General features: G+C 41.2%; 1 protein-coding gene across 2 annotated transcripts in view; it reads right to left on the bottom strand.

The window, feature by feature from the left end:
- UNC13B (unc-13 homolog B) overlaps positions 1–17,358 on the bottom strand; it is a 208,662-nt gene that overhangs the window by 82,292 nt on the left and 109,012 nt on the right. For both annotated transcript variants that reach the window (XM_075560089.1, XM_075560090.1), the window contains exons 9-10: positions 3,781–4,095; positions 644–734 (exon numbers count right to left, since the gene is read on the bottom strand). In XM_075560089.1, coding sequence (XP_075416204.1) covers positions 644–734; positions 3,781–4,095 — 406 coding nt within the window. The remainder of the gene's footprint in view (positions 1–643; positions 735–3,780; positions 4,096–17,358) is intronic.

The raw sequence follows: 17,358 nt of genomic DNA, 5'->3' as shown, positions 1-17,358 counted from the left end.
CCCTGAGTTTGAAATGATCTCAAACTAGTTATTTTCCTAAGTGTATTTTTGCATTTTTACTACCCACCAGCTATGGTACTCCTGAGAGTCCTTGTCATGGATTACAAGTGTGCTCTCGGCCTGAAGACTGCCTATCCCTTTACTGACACACAAAACAACCCGCTTCATATGCAGAATGCTAAAACGGAAATCTATGCTTGCTTTCACTTTTCACATTGTTTCAGATCCTAATGAGTAGATACTTTGGGCATCAAACAGGGAAGTCCATAGAAACCTCTGAACACTGTTTCTGGCCCCTCCTTGTGGTACTGGAGCTGGCTTAAGGCAGGCAACAGACCTAAGAAGCCTGGAAATACTCCTGTCTCTCAAACGCAAATTCAAATGGACTGAAGGTGGCAACAGCACTGAAATAAGCATCCAACTTCACCATCAGGCTGTCAGCCCACTGGTCTATTTGATTCCCAATAACCGGCAAACAGAAAAGAAAGCTAACGGTCTGCCATCTCCCAGGCTCTGGCTGAAAGCACTCCCATAAGCACACTGTAAAGAGATGACTAATACTGCCTGCTTCTCTGGCACCATATGTCTCCCAATTTCAAAGGGAGAATGATCCCAATTAGTATTTGAATAACATATTTCCTACCTCTTGCAGCTGGAGTCGAACTTTGGTAACTGCTCGGATCCAATGTGCTCTGGCTTGAGTAAATGGCGAAGATGCATTCTCCTCAGGAAGACTTTGAATAAAGAAAAGAAAGTTAAAAAAAAAATAGTCAGGGGCAGGTTACCCATTAAGCAAAGTAAGCACAGGTTTACTTGTGCTTGCTTATTAATCTGTAGTGAACAATTTCACATGGGTTTTCACACAGTGAATAATAGTTCACGTGAAGCTGTTAGTAAGTGAGACAGTGCTTTCCTTGTTTGCTGGATAATTTGACCCAGTTAGGGGCTGTATTTTTTTAAATAAATCATTTTATTGGGGGCTCTTACAGCTCTTATAATAATCCATATACCAATTGTGTCAAGCACATTTGTACATGTTACCATCACCATTTTCAAAACATTTTCTTTCTACTTGAGCCCTTGGTATCAGCTCCTCTCTTTTTCCCTTCCCTCCCAACCCTAGTGAACCCTAGATAATTTATAAATTATTATTTTTGTTTTTTATTTTTATTTTTTTAAACAATTTATTAGGGGCTCATACAACTCTTATCACAGTCCATACATATACATACATCAATTGTATAAAGCACATCTGTACATTCTTTATTTTCATATTTTACACGGTCCACTGTCTCCCTTCACCCACGTTTCTGTTGTTTGTCCCCTTTGGTGGTGGGTAGGGGAGGGGGCCACGGGTTGTATGCAGATCACTGGGATCAGTTCTCCCTTTCTCCTCCTTCCCCCTGCCCTCCTGGTATTGCTACATTCATTATTGATCCTGAGGGGTTTATCTGTCCTGGATTCTGTGTGTCGAGAGCTGTTATCTGTAGCAGTGTACATACTCTGATCTAGCCAGATTTGTAAGATAGAACTGGGGTCATGAGAATGGGGGAGAGGAAGCATTAAAAAACTAAAGAAATGTTCTGTGTTTCATTGGTACTATACTGTACCCTGGTTGGCTCCCCTTCCTTGTGACCCTTCTGTGAGGGCATGTTCAACTGTCTACAGATAGGCTTTGGGTCTCCATTTCAACCCCCCTGGTTAGCGTCAAAATGTTTGTTTTGGGTCTTCTGATGCCTGATACCTGATCCCATTGACACCTTGGGATCACATGGGTTGGTGTGCTTCTTGGATGTGGGCTTTGTTGTTTCCCTGCTAGATGGCTGCTTATTCAACTTTAAGCCTTTAAGACCCCAGATGTTATATCTTGTAATAACTGGGCACCATCAGCTTTCTTCACCACTTAGCTTATGCACCCATTTTTGTCTTCAGTGATCATGTCAGGAAGGTGAGCATCACAGAATGCCAGGTTATTAGAACAAAGTGCTCTTGCATTGAAGAAGGACTTGAGTAGAGGCCCAATGTCCATCTGCTACCTTAATATTTAACCTATAAACATATGTACAGGGACTGTAAGTTTGAAAAGAGGCTTTGATTGTGTAGGAAGGTGCTATGGGGTTGGGAGAGAGATGCCAGCTATACCTAGAAGCAAAATCTTTGATAAGGTTAAAAAAATTTTTAAGTGAAATTGTTCACTACAGATTAGTAAATACATACATGTAAGCCACATGCAACTTGCTTATTCGGTAATCTGACACTGAAAATAGCTGAGGCCACAAAATGACAGTGCTCAAGGTAAGACTGCTGAATGTCTACAGTAAGATGGTTTGTGCTGATGGCGACACTTGTTTAGTGACAGAGGCCATTAAAACAGCATTAACCTGAATTCCAAAAATGGAAACATTTCTACTCTAAAACGAAGATGCTTTTAGCTTTTCATCTGCTCCCTCTCTTCCTCCTCACCTGCCTTCATTTGTCCAATAAATTAGCCAATTCTCCAGAACACTGGGACACACAGAGATCAGGACAGTATAGGCCACTACCAGGGCTCTGAGTCAATGTCTAGGATTGGTACTGTGGGGAGAGGGTGTGCAATGGGCCTTTCAACTGCACTGTACCTCTCAACACTACCAGCCTGCTCAGGGGGTTCTGCAGAATATCCTTAGAATTTGCTCCTGCAAATATTCCCTGTTCCACCAAGTATTTTGGAAGACTTGCCAAGATTTGAAACTACATGAATAGTACTAGGGGGAAATTATCACTGTTTGGTGATACCACTCTTCTTTCTTCCACAGGGGCCTACAGCCCAGGCAACGGACAAGTGTACAACACACGTAAGGTTCTTACAGCAACGAGCTTGGTCAATTATTCTAAAACATACCTGGGCACTTCTGGCCAGGGCAGAGCCAGACTTACTCGTATAGCTAGACCCTAAGAGGACAGAGCCAGAAGAGAAGAAGGAGTACTCTCAGTGGGCACTTGGGCTGCTCTACCCAGACTCCTGCCTCTGACAACAATATCTACCACGTCTGAGGTCTGGGAAGGGTCAGTCTTCCAATGAGTCACTAACACATTGGGAAGAATGTGCCAGAGCTCAGACACCTATAGGGCTTGCCCATTAGATTAGCCATGAGGGATGCCCCCCCACTTCAAAAAAAAACTGCAGGAAAAGAGAATATAAAATTATGTGACTCCATTACTAATCTACAGAGGTGAACAGAAGTATCAATCGTTACTTAACTTTTACCATGTGATCAGCATGAACTGTTCTGGTCTTTCTGTCAGAAGCTCTATTACCATACTTGGAAATTTGAACATCTAAGTCATCCTCAGAAGTTAGCACTTTATACCAATTGGTGTCAATTTCTCACCCCACCCCCACCCCACCTTTGCCCTAAGGGACATTTGGCATTGTCTGGAGACATCTTTTATTGTCACCATTGAGGGTTGTTCTGCTCCCCAGTAGCCAGAGCAGCTCCCCACAAAGATTAATTACCCAGCCCCAAATGACAGTGTCAAGTTGAGAAGCCATGCTGTGGTCCAACCTGACAGCTTCGACTGACCAACTCTGCTCAATAACAAGAGCACGCCACCCTGCCACGTGCTTCTTTACGCAACTGTGAGAATGTCAGGTTCGCATTTCCTTGTAGGTCCCAGAGCTGAGTGCCCACTGACCACCGCCACAGTCCGTGGAAGAGAAGGAAACAGGTGAAAGAGCACTTACCCTCAGTCCAGGTGCTGAGTACACCTTGGGGCTGCCTCAGGGCACCCAGTACCTACCTCTCCTGGGGGCCTGAGATGGCGTCTTTCGGCAGCACCAGATGTGGGAGAGGATGTGTTGTGGCAGCTTGTTTCAGCTCCTTGGGGTCACACGCTTTCCTCTTCTCTGTTTCATCTGTCGATTCCAGGGCTTTCTCTTGGTCCCCCAAACCTGCTTGGCCATCTTTGGATAAGCTTCCAGAACTGTGGCAGGAATGAATTGAGTCCCTTTCCCGACGGTCATCATCTTGGTCATGATACTGGTCTAGTTCGCTCAATTGAGAGCTTCCTTGACTCACATTACAGGAAGAGCCGTACCTACTACTGCCGGTGGGGCTGTGAGAAGACAAGGAAGACGCCGAGTAAGTAACGCAAATCAGAGACCAGGGCAAAAGTATGGGTAAATCCAGGAAGTAATGATCATATCAGTGGCAAGGACCAAGGACCACAAACAGAAGGTGCCAGGGAAGAGGACCAAACGTCACCATCTAGCAGAACTATTCTCTACTCAGTAGGGCCACAACAGGAAAACACACAACATGCTGGGTTTCGACAGCATGTAACCTGAGCTTTCCACTTCATTTAGAAGTGTATTTCATCTTAAGGATCAATAATTATTCAGATATCCTGTTGCTTATTCCTAAACTACTTTACTCAGTCTTCTAAAGAAGCTTGTCCAGTGGCTATGATTGAAGTTTTCTAATTTTCACAAAGTAAAATGGAATGGATCAACCCCACTCCCTTTTTCTATGATTTATTGAGCTTTCCCTTCCCTCTAGAGTACATATGCTCCTTGAATTCTCTATCACCATCTGCAGAATGGGGTCATGGAAGCCACTGAAATTCCACAAGATGGTGAGCGCGCCTGAGCAAATGCCACAATATCCTGGCAGCAGAGGGAGTCTGAAAAGGAACTTGCCTGTCTGTAACTGAGTTGCTCTCAGGGTATGGCTGTTCTAGGCAAAGGGGGCAAGTGCAACTTCAGGATGGGGGTCATGGCTGTTTGAGTACATGTCTATGCCTGAAGAGAGGCCAGCCCAAATCTCTCAACCATTTGAATTTTCATGCCATAAAGGGAAAGCCTTTCTTCTTTTAGGATGGGGCAGTGAACAGTGGTAAGGAGAACAGAGGAAAGAAATAACAGATTAGGAAGTAGTGCATTCTCAGGCCCTGGTGGTATAGGGAGTTACATGGTAGGCTGCTAACCACAAAGTCAGTAGTTCGAAGCCACTGAGGGAGAAAGATGAGGCTTTCTACTCCTATAAAGATTTGCAGTCTTGGAAACCTACAGGGCACCTGTCTTAGAGGGTCAGTATGAGTCAGAATCAACTTTTTGAGTTTGGGTGTTTATTTATTCCTACACCAATCTGAAGGATTTAGTCCTCCTAAGACAGAGGCACCTGAGCAATGAATCACAGATATACCTTAGGCCCCTGGCTATTTCAATCGCAAATCAGGGGCCTTCATTTTATTCCTTTCGTTCTTCTGGAAAGTCTATAGGACAAGTCTATAGGAAAGTCTATAGGACAAGTCTATAGGAAAGTCTATAGTCAAAAGAACAAAAATTTTCCTTGTCACAGAGCTATAATTAAAGGGCTTATGTTTACCCTTCTCCACATCAAGAGAAGCCATTGTTGCTTTCTAGTAAGACATTCCCGCCCATGGTTCATCCTCATATTCTTAGGCTGACATCTGATCTACCTACCTCATGGTAGCAGAATAGGTACTAGAGCTCTGTTCTGGGTATTCTCTAATATGCACACACACATTCAACTTCTCTCACACATACACGCAAGCTCTAAAACTCTTAACCAACCCCCTTGGACGGGTTTGGGTTAGAGGTCAATGCAGCAGTTTTAAATTATCCTGCATGATGCTTCTTAGAGAAAATAATAGTACCCTCGGCAGATGGGGCCTGCACAGTGCTCCAGACTGAAGACTATAGTAAAGGGTAACTCTGCGCTCCTCTAAGACTTTTCGTAAAACACTAATCAAACCCCAGCATCAAGGGTGACAAAGGCAGTGTGATACACTGGAAAAGGTTATACAAATACACGAGGAATAAAAACTCAACAAGTCATCCTCTGTAATTTACTTACTACCTTCACTGCCACTGGAGGACATACCTTAGGAGACTTGGAAAAGCAAAGTAGAAAGTTGCTCCCCATCTATTATAACTACACATGCCTAAGGCCCAAGGAAGCATCTATCATGTAGCTGTAATTAATATATACCATTCAACTACTCATTATCTCTTCCTGTCCTCCCTGCTCCATCTTGGACATTACATATAAAGTAGAGCAAACCAGAGTGAGTAAATCTTAAGAGTACAACCATTCTTTTCCACAGGAAGCTCCTTGTTCCAATAAATAAATTATGGTTGGAACTAGAGAAGGAACATATCACTTACATTAGCCCCTAATTAACACAAAGCTCGGGTGCTAGGAAAGACACGGGGAGGATAAAAAGCAGGTTATGATTAATCTACCACTAAATCAGTTGCATCATAAATGGTCAATTTCTTAAACTATTTATGATGCCTCAGTAGAGCACAGGCCTGTTGTTGATCTTTGGCTTCTCGATGGCATTCAGAGCAGCTGGCTGGTGTACAACTGACACAGAGTCGATGGCAGCAGACGCTGCCTTTTCATCGTGTTTTTCTGACTGAAGTAGTTCTGAGACGGAGCAATAATCTTCCTCCTGTTCCCTTGCAGAATATGTGGGCCCAGAGAGGTTACTGGCTTTGGAATCCAAGTGTTCTACAGCTGCTGGGATTTCCTCCTGGTTTTCCACTTCCCCGGGCCCTGAAAGTTCACAGGGACATATACTTGGTCTGGTTTTCAACTGCTCAGAAGTCTCAGAAGGTTGCGTTTGGGTCCTAGCTGGCTCAACACTGGGACCAGAGACTGGAGAAGGAGCCAAAGCTTTGATAACCTCCCTAGAGGTCAGATTCTGATCACTGCTGATATCCAAAACTGTAGAGGAGGCTTCTGTAGGCAGTTGTTCAGGGTGTCCTTTATCCTCTTTGGGCCATGAAAATGAAAGATCTAGCTTCTTTCCAAGTCTTAGTGTGGGATCATCTGCTAGGACACTCCCTTGACTCTCACAGCTTCCCTCAAATAGAGTTGAGAACTTCTTAAAACTGGACATTAAGCCAGTCTCCCATGTTCTGATGCCAGGGGAGTGTGGTGAAGAGAAGAAAGAGCTCAGTGGCTTCCCACAGTCAGCAGCAGAGGGCGGGAAGCGGAACTCTGACCAACTGCTCAAGTTTGGGACTTCAAATCTAGCTCTTGGCTGCTTTCTTTCCTGAGGCATCTCAGGCAGATCTTTCATGGCATGAAGCATCCCACAGCTTTTATCAGCACAACATGTGGGTTCCTCCAGTAGTGGGTGAGAAAGGTATCCTGGGGTTTCCAAGGTAGAACTCTGGTTGACACCCGTTTCATCAAACAGTGTGGTATTTGTTTCTGATAAATTGGTTGCATGCAGTTCCAAAATGTCTTGATTTGTGGAGGCTGATTTCATAGATGGCTCTGGCTCAAGAGGAGGAAGAAGCTGAACTGGAGGGATGAGTGCTTCAGGCATCCAAGCAGGATCTGGGTGCGATTGTATTGGTTCTGCTTCCAGTGATGCCTCTGTGTCGGTACCCCGTAACATGTCCATGTCTCCTTCATCACTCAGAGACCATACTCTTTGCAAAGTCTCATCCCCAAGAACAGAAGCTGCAGCGTCAATGGTATGGGAATCTTGGGGTTCTGGGATAGTTTCAGGGCTATTATTGTTTTCCACTTCAGTTGTTAGTTTAGGGCCATTCATCACGGTATCTGTGTCTGCGCTTGTACTAACTGCAGTCATTTTACCGCCACTGGGGGTGGCTTCTTTCCACAAACTCTCTGAAGGTGTTGACTCTAGAGGATCTCTGGAACTACTTTGAAGCCATGAAGTAGGTGAACTAGATGATTCTTGGTTATTTGTCTCCGGTTTGGTCTTTTTGAAAATTCCAAATAACTCACCAAAGAGAGGCCGAGATGATGTACCAGAAGAAAGAGGGGGAAATGGCATTTTTTTGGGTGGTTTAGGAGAAGATAAAATTCCAGACAAGGTTTTGGGGGGCTCAATTAAGCACCCAGAGAAAGATTTCACTTTATCCATGAACCCTCCGAGGATTTCTACTGAAGATCCCAACACTGATTTATCCTCTTCTTTATCTGCATCGTGGCTCTGGAGGTGTCCTGCACACTCTTGGTCAACTGAGGAAGAGGCTGGATCCAGGATCTCTGGTAAGACCTCGTCAGGGGTCTTTTCCAACAGCAAGTTCAATGGACCACTAGTAAATCTTTCCACTTTGTGGTTAGTACAAGTATCTAAATCGTTGAGCTTTTCAATTATATATATATCATGTGACAAAGACTTGGGAGGTAAGTCACTGGAGAAAGGGTTCTGGTTGAAAGCTGCCTCTTCATGGGGAGCTATTCCACAAGTCTCAAGGTCACTGAGGAATGTTTCAGCCTGAAGTATTGTTGAAGGAGGCACACTATCTTTTTGCAACTGAGTCATCTGGAAAGCTGCTGAAGATGTCTCCCATCCATTACTGGAATTCTGCTTTTCCTGATCATTCTTCTCCATGTTGCGTTCATCTGTGAGACAAGTACTCTGAGTTGTGTTGCCATTGGACATATGAGGGGCTACTTGCTGGTCCTGAATTTCTTCCTGAGCTAAACTATCTTTATTGTCATTGGATCCTTCTCTAGTCCTTGTGTCACCAGTATCTACAAAAGCACCTGGCTTCTGAAATGGCTGGGAAATCACTGGAGGGGGAAAGATTTGGTTTTCCCCAGAAGTCTGCTTCTTTCCACCCAAGAAGGACAAATTGAAGAAAGGAAAAGTAGAGCTATTCCGTGAGGCATCCTTCTTGCTTCTTGCGCTGGGAGTGGAAAACAGGGAAGGAAATGTGAATAAGCCTTCAGCAGCTTGAGATCTGGCTCTTGGGAAGGTAGCAGAGGTGCTGCTCTCAGAGTTTTCAGATCCACTCAGGAAAGAAAACATATTCTTTCTGGTTGGCCACTCTGGCTGGGTTGAAGATGTTGTGGCTGCTGTAAAACTCCCACCTTTGTCAGGAATATGATCTTCTGGTTCACTTGAATTTCTTCTGCCCAGACTATCAAAAGGCATTTTATTGCTTCTTGAAACTTCTGTTACTGTAGAAGCACCATCAGTTTCTACTGAGGAATTCCTGCAAGATTCTTCGGGACAACTTGTTGAAGAAAATGGGCTTGGTGACTGCTGGATTAGGTGGTTTCTGAAGGGTACCTCTTTTCTAGACAAATTGTTAGCCAGGAGCCCTCTAGCTGATGGTTCCTTTAGCCCGCTGTCATCAATAGTAGTCTGCTTGCTCAGGTGTCTACTTCTAATCTTTCCTTTATAAGATACAGACGTAGCAGGAAAGTTTCCAACATCCTGACGAGTTAGTGGTACAGAATCAAGATCTGATCCAACCTCCTCCCCTTTGCTACTCGTTGAGGAAGCAGACAAATATTCAGTTGTCTGTACAGGAAATACATTAGATTTTAAAAAATCCCCAAGACTACCCAAAAATGCTGAGACACCGGAAGATCCTTTCTTTTCCTGAGATAATATCTTGCCATTTTTATCATCATTATTTTCCAAGTTTGGCAATCCTTCTTTACTTGCCTGGGCTTTAAAGAGATTCAAAAATCCAGCTGCTTGGTTTTCATTTGCTACTGTACTTACTGACGGTTCTTCTCCCCGACCAAAGAGTCTCCAAGCACTTTTAAATATTGCTTCCTCGGGCTCACTGGAAGTTTTGTCCTTGGGAAGCTCACAGTTCTTGTGCTCATCCCTACTACACTGTGATTCAAGTGGAATTGTAATAGGGCCAGTTTTAATGATTTCATCATCATCTCGACCGGATTTAGCTTGGGTAGTTGTTTGGCTTACATGGGAAACAGAATTTAACAAATTTTGTTTTTTCACATGAGTGCTTTTCTTTGAAGAGAATTCTTGCTTTGTATTTTTAGTAAATTCTGGCCGTTGGACATCATATACTATCTCTCTCTCTGTAACCCTCTTGAGAAGACTTTCTTCCTCATTTGGGGAGTCAACCTTTAATTGCTTACAGGAGCTTAATGACTGAAGGCCATCCTTTGTGAGCTCTGCTAATTCTGACCGCTGACGCATTTTCTGTGTGACTGAAGACTCTAAGGACCCGCTTGTACCAAAATTCAAAGTCTTTTCAACCAAATTACCCAAAGCAGAAAATAACGAAGTCATTTTGTTCCCTGATATCTCTTCTGCATGATGTGAGCTTTCAGTCATATTTTCAAGCTTAACCAAAAGAGGAACTTCTTCAGAAAACTGAAGGTCATAGAAATTGGAAAGATAAGTCGATGAATCCTTAGTTAAAGGTTGGTTCTTCTCTCTCTCTGTAATTTGATTTCCATAATCACCAGGAGTTTGGGGCTGAGTTCTCAGATCCAATATATATTCGAGGCCTTCAGAATCGCATGATCTGTCTTTTAGTGATCCTAAATCTCTTTTATACTTCTGAGGAAAACAGACTGAAAAATCCAATGGTTGATCTCTTTGGTCAAAATTTGACTCTTTAAGCACTTGTGAAGCAGTTTCTAAATTTGGATACATTGATTTTTCACTTCTTGGCAAAACTACAGATAAATCAAGAGGGTCATCAAATGGTTCCTCTTCAACATACCACAATAATTCATCTTCCTTGTCCAGAACTTTAAAACTACAGGGAGAAATAATGCTGTCATCCCCCAAAATGCTTAATAGATCATTTGTCTGTAAATCACAATTCAAATACTCTTGATAAAAGCAATCAGGTATAAACAAATATGCATACTGCCCAGTTGAATCAGTTAGGAGAGAATATATATACTGTCCATCATGGTACACACAGTATCCATAATCCCCATCCTCAGATGGCCACCATACTCCATTTTCAAGACATGACAGCCATTCCTGATACTCATAATCAAAATCTGGAAAAACAATGCTTTCATTCATTTTCAGTGATTCTTGATCAACAACAGGCCATACAGTCTTCTCATAACCTGAAGAACTTAAGTCAATGGGAAATTCTTCTGGTGAATTCTTCATGTTACTAATTGGAAGATAATCAGAATTTTCATATAATGAGTTAGCTGCCCACATATCACCTCTTAATAAGTAATCTTCATTAAATGCTATCTGGTCGAATGATTCATATGGTAAGTCACACCAAATGACACTGTTTGGATTTGTTCTCCAGTCCAAGATATTTGCATTTTGATTTTTTTGGCAGAAATTTATTATTGGGTTTTCTGAGTCAGGCCCCAAGAAAACATCAGCTGATGCAAATGAATTTTGACTCAACATATAATAAACTGGCTGAAGTTTTCTGGTATTTTTAGACAAATCTTTGAGGTCAGAATCCCTATGAAAATATAAAGTATTGGTTATCTCTTCAAAAGTCTGGCAGTGGTTTGATTTATCGAGAATTTTGGTATTTAGTAGAGGTGAATTTAACTCATTTGAATTTTCATGTAGCTTTGTATCCAGAATACAGTGTGATGTTAACGTCTTAGCCGAAGAATTCTGTAAGAGGCCATGCTGAGCACTCGGCGTGCAGGGACCACCACCAGTCTCAGAAGAGGATGAGTACTCTTCATTTAGCTGCGTTGTCCTTGTGGGAGAGCAATGGTAACTATCAACCCAAGTATCGCATAGTGGTATGTTTTCATAATCTGCGTTAGGTGATGGTAAGCTGCTTTCTATGAAAGCAGAAGTTTGTTTTTCAACACAGTTTCTCTGGTTCTCAGAAGTAACACATGAAGTAACAGGCACCTCATCCAAGCATAAATCCTGATTTCCACTCAAACTCTTTGGGATACCTCCAGCTGTAGAGTTTGCTTCACATGGCTTGTGATCAGCCGTACTGCCACTGGACATCCAGTTAAATATTCCAGAGAGCAAGCTCCGGGAGTTAGTTCTACTATGGCAATTTAATTCTTGTTGACCAGACAAGTGCTCAGAAGAAGAAAACCCAAACAAACCAGACAGTAGGCCTCCTTGGGTTCTTTTCTTAGAAGCCTTATTGATAACTTGGTTTTCAGTGACTTCATTGGGCAAAGTGGATTTTGTAAAGGTAGAAGTAAACTCTAATGAGGAGTCCAATACTGTTGAAGATGTGGAACATGGTACTTGTACAGGATTCTGACTTTCCCCTGAAGAAGCTGAAGTTATGTGTTCTCTGGGCACAATCCCAGGAACGGCTAATGCATCTTTTTGGTAACACTTTACTGTTGTGTAGTCACTTGGATTTAATACCTCTATACTCTCAAATTTTCCAAGACCTTTATTAACATTTCGAACTGAGTGAGACTTTATGAAATTAGGTTTGGTGTCTTCAGAACAATGTATTAGGTCATTCTTATTAAATTCCTCTGTATTGCCAGATTTCCCTAGGTTATTTTTAATATTTAGAACAAAACTAGATTTTATTGTATTCTGTTTGGCTTCTTCTTGACAATTCCTTTGGCCCTCTTCATCAGTGATTACTGCTGAGTCATGAGAACTCTGGTCATTAACAGAGGTACGCTTGTCAGTGACAGGAAATTTAAACAAAGGAAAAAGGTTTCCTTTCTCGGTTAAATCCTGTTGCTTTTCAGAATGACTAATAACTCTGAGAAATGGAATATGAAACTTTTCCCTGAATGAAAAAGAACGTCCGTCTTTCTTAGAGCCCCTTTCTAATGTTTCTTCCTCCAATTGCTGAATGCTCTTGGATTCTAACAAGGTTTCCTTTGAACACGTCTCAGGAGAAATGGTAAAACACTGGCTGAAGGATTTTCTGAGTGGTTCGAGGAAATCATCACCACCAGTGACTCTGTCCCCCTCTGAGGGCTTTGAAGGAGCTTCTGTATTTACAGTTCTACTGCGGGCCACACCGTTGAGTACCGGAGGGTCTTGAGCACAGATATTTGGCTGATCTGATGAGAGAGACATATCTGTACAGGGTTTTCCTTCCGATATGCTCTCAATATTATCTTCACTACTTGCAGAATTAGCGAAGCTTGAAGATTCATTGGCCACTTGAGAAGGTGACAAATCCTCACCTGTGGGCATTTGAGACTGGCCTGTAGTTACTCTATCACTCCCATCTAAAGTGACAGTGTCAATAGTATGATTGCCAAAGGTGTCTTCCTGTTGATGTGACTCCGAATCACATCTAGCAGAGCTTTCCTTTCCTGCTGACTCGCTATGGTCCTCTTTTTGGGTCCCCTCCTTTTCTGAAAAGATCTTTAATGGGTTTAGCAGACTGAAAAAGGACTTTATAACAGAACTCTGATTCTGTGGAGCTGAGGAGTTTCTTTCCATCGTTTCTGTTGTATCCTTAGAGCTTAAGCCCCTAGTTTTAGTGTCTGTGTGCTCGTTTTCTGGACATTTGCCATGTCGGTCAATATTCTGACCAACAACTATTTGAGAAGATGATAGAAATTGCATAGGGAGATCTTTCTCCAATACTGACTTCTCTCTGGGTTTAGATCCCAAATTAATCGTCTCCATCTGATAACAAGTTACTGTTTTCTCTGGAACTAAATGAACCAGCTTTTCCACAGAGGTTGTTAAATGCTTTTTGCTTGAACCCACCTTTGTTGTGAATGAACTGAATAAAGGGCCAACAGCACACTTCATTCCATTCAGCTCAGGAAAAGACATTGTGTTGTCCTTGTCATTGTTGACAGTGATTAGCGCTGGTTTTTCATTCCCAGACATTTTCTGTTCTTCATTATTAGTAGTCCTATCTTGGGCATGTGTTTTCTTCATTTTTGAAAGGGAACTAAATCTATTAATCTCCTCTTCCTTCTCTGCTAAATATTCTGACACGGTTTCTACTAAACCCTGAAGTTCATCCATTGTATCAATATAATCCTCGCTGGGTTCGTCAGCAGAAGCAGGGGCCATCTTTCCCACAGAGCATCTAGACATCTTTTCAAGTACGTTTGCATCATAATTCACACTTTGTAATATCGGATCTGTTGTATAAGAATTTTCCGGGAAAACCCCAATATGGTGGATATTAGATGGAAGCCATGTTGGTGACAATAAATCATCCTGTTTATCAGAAACGGGGGAATTCAGAAGTTCATCAGAAGTACTGCTAGTAGAATCTTCAAGAATATCTAATGGAGTAAAATTATTGACATGCTGGTTTGAACTAGAAGATTTTACACAGTTTTTAAAACAATGGGGGAAAAAACCAGGATCATAACTGTCCAATTGAGAGGTCCACATGCCACTCTTAACCACAAATCCATTTTTGTAGGGATGTAATACTGGATAATTACTTTTCCTACTTTTAATGTGGCAAAGGTTACTGCTTTCAGTATCTGAATATAAACTGTTTGAGTTAGTCTTAGTTCTAGATCTACCATAGTGCCTGCTTTCTCTGTCATCAAAATGACTGCATAAAGGCATCTTTCCCCTTCTATCGATCGTATCATATTTCTGGGGATAGCTGGAGAAAACATAAGTTTCTCGCTTATGGTCAAAATTAGGAAGAGTAGAAAATTCTGTTTGTTGGCTCTGAGATGGTCTCTTTTTCCAGTCCTTGTGCTTTGGTGGTGGTGGTTGGCTGTAATATATATCCATTTCTGAAAGAATTTTGATTTCTTTTACTTCTGCTTCCTTCAAATTTATAGTACTATTTTCTAGAAACTTCTGTGATCTTTTCCCTTCTCTCTCCTCATAAATACCTTCTTGCTCTTCATAGTCAATATCTGAGAAAGCTGGAATAATCCTAATTTTATTATGTTTAACCTGTGAGTCTTGTCTGATTTAATGAAATAAAAGTGGAAGGGCAGTAAGGTAAAGAAAGAAGGAAAAATGGGGGAAAGAAACAAGTTATAAGATTTAAAACCTGAGTAATGAGAAAACAAGAATAGTAAAACTTTCCATTTCTTTTTTTAAAAGAGATAAAAACCTTATACATTTAAATCAATAGTACACCAACTTAGTCAAATAGTTTTTCCCACATCTGAAAAAGGCCAGCTACAACACAGTTTTAAAATGCTTTACTTGCTACTATATAGCACTGTTGAACTTTTAAGGGCCTTTTATTGTCTAAGAAACAACATTTTTTCATCAATATCTAGAATGTATTTGCCGTGCCAAAGTTTAGAAAGTATAAAGGACTCCATGAAACCATACCCAGGGATTTAAAGAAACGCAAGTCTGCTGATGACGTTCGATCTGAAAAGAAGCCAAGCTGTTGTTAGCTTGCTCAAGGTTATATTTGAGGTTATGTAGTCAATAACAGTTTCAAATATATTTCTTTTTAAAAGAAAACAATATTTAACAACACGAAGAGACTCCTTAACTATCAGTAGGAATCAAACTTAAACTATACCCTCAAAACCAGAAAATTACTTAAAGCACTGTAATTTACTGCTAGTGAAATTTGAAGGTTCCATGCATGGAGGATCACAGTGAAATGAAACTCCTGGTTACAATAGCAGAAGCTGAGTGTCCATCATACGTCAATGAAGACAGAGACAGCTGACCCTCCTTTCATGAAGGTTAGAGACCTCCTGTGTCCTGTGCTATGAGGTCTAGAGAGGCCTATAGACAAGGAGCCCTTCAGTTCAGTGTGTGCAGCTACAGAGCTGAAGTCTAGTATCATTTCTTTAGGAAACAGAAAAAAATCAAAGTAGTCACTTAATTACTAAAAAATCTTTGAGAGTGAGACTAATATTCTCTCTACCCCTCATTACTTACCACTAGGAACATTTATGCCATGTCGCATATAACAAACAAAGTCTAACTCTAGTGCCAGATCTCAAATACATAGCAATTCTGTTATTTTGGACTCATTAGGCAAAGGGCCATCTGACTTAGTAGGAAAATCCATTTTTAACATGATGTTGCATATACTGTTTCATGACTCTCCAGTATCCTCAAAAATTATAAATTACCTCCAGCTCGGATTAAGTCTTTATGGTTCCAATGTAGTCTAGTTTAGTAGAAGGTGCTTGAAAATAAGCTTGTTTTCTGCGAGGATTATAAACTTTGTTCTTAACAGAACTGTGTACCACAATGATTCCGATTTTTCCTGAGAAATAATCTAATTGAACAAAGGTCAATTTAATTCCAACTCCTCTTATACTTTTCCCCACAAAATTTCAGGTTGGTGAGACCTAACCAGTGTTTACGATGTGAGAAATGCTTTAAAAATGATGCTACTGATAAAATCTCTTTAGAGATCCACAGGGAGGCAGTCGGATAAGTGGCAGTATATTTCAGGGATTGCAAGTAATGACTTGAAACAAATATACATGGACTGTGGAATGGAAAGTGCTCTGCATACCACCCAATTCATGGTAAAGAGTTTAAAAACAATACTGCTATGAGAGAGAAAACATTTTTAAAATTTAAGTAAAAAATGCCTATAGTAAAAAATTTCTTAAAAGTATGTTACATGTCCTCTGAGATGAAAATATATATTTTAAACCTCAATTGCTATGCTGAGACAGTAAATTTTAATTTATGTGAGAACACATTAAAGATAATTGTTAAGGAAAATGTAATTTAAAGAGCATCACTAATGCCCCTCTAAGTGTCTGTAATTTATTATTACAGTAACTCAAGAAGTAACCCAAATGAGTGGTGATTAGCTCAGTGATACTTTGTCCAAACAGAAGTATATGTAGCCTTTGGGTTGCTGAGCCATTTTACTGCTTGGTTTATAGCTCAAAGTTTCACAAGCACAGACTGTGCACAGTACAAGAAGGAAACGAGGCCCAAAGAATCTTTTAAAGTAATTCATTCTTTCTTCTAAGAGTAGAGGCAACACAAACAACTAAAACTAAATACATAAAATAGTCAAACTTCCTTAATAAACCAGCAAGAGCAGAAGCCAGAAGAGAAGCCAGTAGGATTCCTCGTGTGTTTCTCTTCAGAATCAGAGTATGAGAACAATGAAAACATTCTCAGATAAAAATATAAATGGGAACAGGAACTGTCTAGAAACTAGTGACTATCTGATACTCGGAATAAAAATCCACCAGTGTAGTAGTTTGAAGAGGTGGGCAAAGGAAATAAGATCATCCGATCCACATAGTATGGTGAATTCTAGAAACCAAAGCTTTGAGTTAAATTGAGATGATATTTGAAACAAAAACAAACTAGTCTCCAGCCAATAAAATGATTGATTGAGGTGACCAAGGGCGATGCAGGGGACAGCACCAGAGACACAGTGTGGGAATTGCACCTGACCTGATCCCACCACACCGAGGCAAATCACTGGGGGAGTGCAGTGGAACAGCAAGGGAATGGAGTGGCAAGGTCCCCAGGGAATGCTGAAAGTGGACTTTGGGGCCAGGGCGTGGTGCCCCAACAGACTGGACTGGAAAACACTCCTAAGGGCCAACAAACGATCCTTGAACTAACTACAAGCTTTTCTTTCTTGATGTGTTTTGTTTTGTTCTTTGTCAGTGGTTTGTTGTTGTTGTTTTGTTGTCTAGTTGTATACTGTTGCTTTGTTTTCCTCTGTCTTGTTTTAGTGCATGTTATTATCTCCAC

This window comes from Tenrec ecaudatus, chromosome 10 (assembly GCF_050624435.1).
Source record: "Tenrec ecaudatus isolate mTenEca1 chromosome 10, mTenEca1.hap1, whole genome shotgun sequence".
Classification (NCBI taxonomy): Eukaryota; Metazoa; Chordata; class Mammalia; order Afrosoricida; family Tenrecidae; genus Tenrec; species Tenrec ecaudatus.
This window is presented reverse-complemented; position numbering and strand designations above follow the sequence as displayed.